Source organism: Ictalurus punctatus, chromosome 9 (assembly GCF_001660625.3).
Source record: "Ictalurus punctatus breed USDA103 chromosome 9, Coco_2.0, whole genome shotgun sequence".
Taxonomy (NCBI): Eukaryota; Metazoa; Chordata; class Actinopteri; order Siluriformes; family Ictaluridae; genus Ictalurus; species Ictalurus punctatus.
Genome location: NC_030424.2, coordinates 31,497,704 through 31,502,703, shown reverse-complemented (window position 1 = coordinate 31,502,703; position 5,000 = coordinate 31,497,704). Strand labels below are relative to the sequence as shown.

Sequence of the window (5,000 nt, the reverse complement as noted above, 5' to 3'; positions counted from 1 at the left end):
TCTTCTACCTCTCCTCATCCTCTTTTCAAACCCGTTCATACAGTACACCATCTCTTCTTTGCTTCTCCTCCTCCTTCTCCATCCATCCATCCATCCATCCATCCTATAAACCTGTCTCTTTTTTCTCTTCTTCTTCTTCTCAAGTCACCCCATCCGTCCCATCATTTCCTCTCTCCATCAGTCCGGTCATCTTTTCCTCTTCTTTTCATCTCCTTCCCTTGCTCTCTTCTTCTTCTCCAATCCCTCCATCCATCTCATCATCTCTCTTCTTCACCTTGTCTACTCTCCTCCTCCTCCACCACTTTCTCTATCCGTCCCCTCACCTCCTCTCTTCTTCTCTCCGTGTCAAATCCCTCCATTCATCCCGTCATCTCTTTGCTTTACCATCTTTTCACCTCCTCCATTCCTTCCATCGAATCACCGCTTCTCTTCTTCTCAAATCCCTCTATCCCATCATCTCCTCTTCCCGTCTCCTTCTCTCCATCCACTCGTCCTGTGCGCTCGTCTTCACCTTTTCACCGTGACTCGTTCTGTGTAATGTGACTGAAGTAGCAGTAGCGGTGATTATCGCTGCTCATGATCATGTTATAAAGGGATGATAAAGTCTTATAGAGCCTGAAAGACGATGGCGCGTGTTTTTCCGACACTAACGGCGCGGGACGGCGGTCTCTGACCCGAAAGTGTCTTCAGTTATTTGTTTTGAGGTCATTAATTGATGATTGGTTATTTCATACGGGTTCAGACGGAGAGGTAACGAGTGAGTGCCTGTAGGGCGTGACGGGGATTTGAATCGAACCCTGTACGCGTATCCGGATTATTTTAGATTCGATGAATGTGTATGATGAATGTGTATGACGTTATGAAAGCGTAACGTTTTTCACATTCAATTTGATGACAAATTTTTAGAAAATATCATTTCTGAACATTGAAAATCTACAGAGTTTGGAACTGCTGAATAATGCGAAATAAAATCCGCAAAGCAGCACAAATTAAACCGCAGCAACTAGTTTTAAAAAATCTGTGGGGTCTTATTTTTTATTTTATTGTAATTTATCTCATTTGAATTTTATTTAGAAGAATTTTAGTAAAGATTGAGAATGGCAATGATACAGAAATGGTAATGGTAAGAAAAATGGGAAGCGCTACCGAAGCCGATGTTAATTTACAGTAAGGCACATTTTCCTAAAACCAAATTTAAAAAGAAAAAAAAAAAAGACACAAGCGAGAACTGTCCTAATGCCGCTGGCTGTCCAAAATGAGGAACTTTTTTTTTTCCTTCCCAAAAAAGTGTTAGCTTCTGTGCTATGCTTCTACCGGTCCTAGCTAATCTCGGCTAACGAACCTAGCCTGGATGAGTTCTTCTCAGGAATGCGGATGAAATGCAGATTGGTGTAACTGCGGTGATGAGGAGGTTTGGTGGGAAGGTCAGGTCGGCGTTTTTACTCTAGTCGAGTCGTGGGTCACGGTAGCAGGAAGCAGCGAGTCGGAATTTGTGGTTTTTCTTCCCGTCGTCATTACAGCAACGTTGGAACATCCGCTCACTGACAAGACCTCTTTTTCCCCGCTGTCGCTGTGTCCTCCGTATTTGTCCTGAAAATGAAGATCTGATTGGGAGATTTCAAAAAATAATAAATAAATAAAAAGCATGAGAGGTCACTCAGGGAGAAGTGTTCATCTCGAAACACAAACACTTCCTCAATGTCTGTGTATTGTGTGTAAATGTGTGTATACATGTTTTCTGCAGCCTTGCTTTGCTAGTCCTGATGTGTGTGTGTGTGTGTGTGTGTGTGTGTGTGTGTGTGTGTGTGTGTGTGTGTGTGCATTCAAATTTATTTAAAATGGTTTAATTTGTTGCGCATTATACTAATCTCACATTTAGTGTTCTTTAATTTGACTTGAATTAGTCTTTTTCTTTCCTCTCTGATTTCCTGCTTCCTGCGGGTCGGATTCGGATTCGGGAACTGAAGTACGGTATTTACGCCGGGAAAGTTCCTGGTATTCAGAGTCGGGTTACGCGGCTGCTTTCAGCTCCACATTCGGTTTATTCAGATCACCTGCATGGAGTTTACACCTCCGAGGTTGCCAGATTTTACGTGAGTAGAAGCGTCTGAGGTGGACGTCTAGGTGCACTAGCGTCTAGACCACGGGTTTAAACACGAACACTCACCTTTGCACCTGAAAAAAAAAAAAAAACAGGGATAGAAAATACGGACTGACGAAGTCCTTTAAATTCATATTCATAATGAGTGAAATAATATATTACTGCTAGCTGTAATCCTCACATTAACCGCCGGGTTAATCGAACAAAACGGCGTCCACGCTCATTATTCAGCAGCACACAGAACAGCACGTGATCCGGCGCACACTGTTCTTTAACGTTTTCAAAGTCCACGAAAAGCATTTTGTGGACTTTAAAGGGTCGATATCATTAATCAATGAATAATGTCATATTTCTGTATTAAATATTGTCCTGAAATAAAGTTTTAATCAAATAAAATAATAAAAATTAAATGTCATTGTGACATATTGTAGTTACATCAGACTGTCAGACGGTGGCGCTGGACTTAACACCGCTACTCACTCGAGCCGATATCACGCTAGAAACATGCGCTTAAGTTGAAGATCGGAATCGAGCATAACTGAGACACGCCTCTGTTTTAGACAAACTCCGCCCCCGCGTGCGTAACTCTCACGTAACCTCTGAAACGTCTGTAGTTACGTCTGAGGTCTGAACGCTGACGCGTGTTTCCAGTATTAAATCCTCACTGCGTCATTAACTCTGCTCTGAATACGACCCTACGTCACCACCACGCTCTGTTTCCCAAACGCTCACTCTCGCATGACGCTTTTCGTGTGTTTTTTCCTTTGTGCGTTGCTATAGTTACATCACTGCGGTTGTAAACATTGTAGATATTCTGCTGCTCCTCTGCACTCGGTGAAGGGAACTTTTTCCTTTTTCTCTCTCTCTCTCTCTCTCTTTCTCACTCTCTCTCTCCTCCATGGTTACACACTCCTCCTTCGCACCCCTCGCTTGCTGTTTGTGGGCGGAGCAGCCGAAGCCCCGCCCCCTGTGCGTGAGGAGGAGAGGGGGGCGTGTTTCCGTGTGTTCGGTGGCGGGCATCAGTGTTTACACCCCGTCTCCACCGAGCTGAGCAAACAGCTGTGCTGCTGCAGCGTGGGGAAGGCGTGGGGGGGCAAGTGTGAGCGCTGTCCACTGCCTGGAACAGGTGAGGACACACACACATATACACACACACACACACACACACACACACACACACACACACACTCACACACCTCAACTGCCTTATCATAGTCCATCTCTTTTGTCTCTTCTCATCACACCATTTTTGTCTTTTGCCTCTTTACATAAGTGTGTGTGTGTGTGTGTGTGTGTGTGTGTGTGTGTGTGTGTGTGTGTGTTTGCCACCACCGCGCTTCATAGATGCTTCTTCACGCCATCACACTCCTTTCGTATTGTCTTCATGTATGTTGTTCATTCATACGTTCTTTCTCTGTTCACTTCCTGTGTGTGTGTGTGTGTGTGTGTGTGTGTGTGTGTGTGTGTTTTAAGTCTGTTTTTCTTCTAGCTATTATTTTTCTGCTACTTTTTTTGGTAATAAACCTAACCCTGAACATTTGTGGTGAAAGGAATAAATAACTTTCTTAAAACCTTTAGAATTATTCAGGAAAAGATCATCTCTACAATTTAAAAAAAAAATACATTATCATATTTTAATTGTTTTATTAATTAGAAAATGTTGCTAATTACAGCCAAATAAATCCAATAATAATAATAATAATAATAATAATAATAATAATAATAATAATAATCTCATTCAGAATAACACGCTCTATGATGGCGTCTTACATATTGATAAATAATCTATAAATTATTGAACACTGAAACTTTAAATTGTTTTAAATATCGACATCGTGATAGATGCACTTTTCTGAGACGTGATGTATCGTCGGTATTCTGATGGAAGCAGATGATTGGATGTCGTTTATTTTACTCCATATTTAAAACCATCCTTTCTTTTCCTTTTCCAATATTAGAATTTTAATTGTTTTAAGTGACGATTAAATAAAAGTATCATCAATCTTCATCATTTTTACAGTTTTGACGCAGAACTTCCTTTTTGCCGGCAGTTTGTCGGCTAAACTCTGTGTCGCGATATAATAGAAGGTATCATACAAACGTGTTCAAGTTTCATGATCCGATATTTTCTCTGTATCTCCCAGCGCTTCAAGTATTTTTATTCACTCACTGTTGAATTTTTAAGACGGAAGTCATTTGTGCTGTGAATAGCAGGTATTTCTCCATTTTGTTTTTACATTTTTATCAATTTAGCTTTTATTCGAGCATCTGACACACTACGGTTGTCACGTCTCCTTATCTGTGCTGACACTTTATATAAAACCCCATAGATCTGTTTGAAACAGGGGCATTTTTATTGCATTTCTGCTGCATGTTAAGTATAGGTAGACCTCTGAGGGTTCTACCAAAGTGGAAGCGTTTTATTGGAGCCGTTAGTAACTTACCATCGAGACCTGATGAAGTCTGAATTCGGTCTGAATTCACTACTGAAACTATATATATATATATATATATTTTACATTTAAAGCAAAAATAAACACTATGTCTTTCTCTCTCAGCTGCATTTAAGGAGATTTGTCCCGGCGGTTTGGGTTATCATGTGACCAATCCGTACGTCTATAAACCCAAACCTCCGCCTCCTCCTCCTGTAAACCCGGAGGTGTACGAACGAAGCGATGGATACCGTCCTGTGATCACACACCCGAAACCCACCGTAGCGATCTCACCGCTGCCCGTCCCCACGGTCCAGCAGCCCATCGAGGCTTTCGGATTCACTGAGAGACACCTACCTGTCCCAGGTGAACCATAAATATAAACTCAATCGCAAAACAGGTATAGAATGATGTGTAAAGTGGTACAGTAACAAGCTATGGATAATATATTTAAAGAAATGTCCACA

At 41.6% G+C, this 5,000-nt stretch overlaps 1 protein-coding gene across 2 annotated transcripts in view; it reads left to right on the top strand.

The window, feature by feature from the left end:
• Positions 1-4,925, top strand: part of ltbp1 (latent transforming growth factor beta binding protein 1) — a 59,214-nt gene extending 54,289 nt beyond the window's left edge. Inside the window, exons 12-13 of one of the 2 annotated variants that reach the window (XM_053682503.1) lie at positions 3,054-3,227; positions 4,660-4,925. In XM_053682503.1, coding sequence (XP_053538478.1) covers positions 3,054-3,227; positions 4,660-4,910 — 425 coding nt within the window. In that variant the 3' untranslated portion in view covers positions 4,911-4,925. The remainder of the gene's footprint in view (positions 1-3,053; positions 3,228-4,659) is intronic. The other variant, XM_053682504.1, reaches the window with a different exon arrangement.
• The last annotated feature ends 75 nt before the right edge of the window (positions 4,926-5,000 follow it).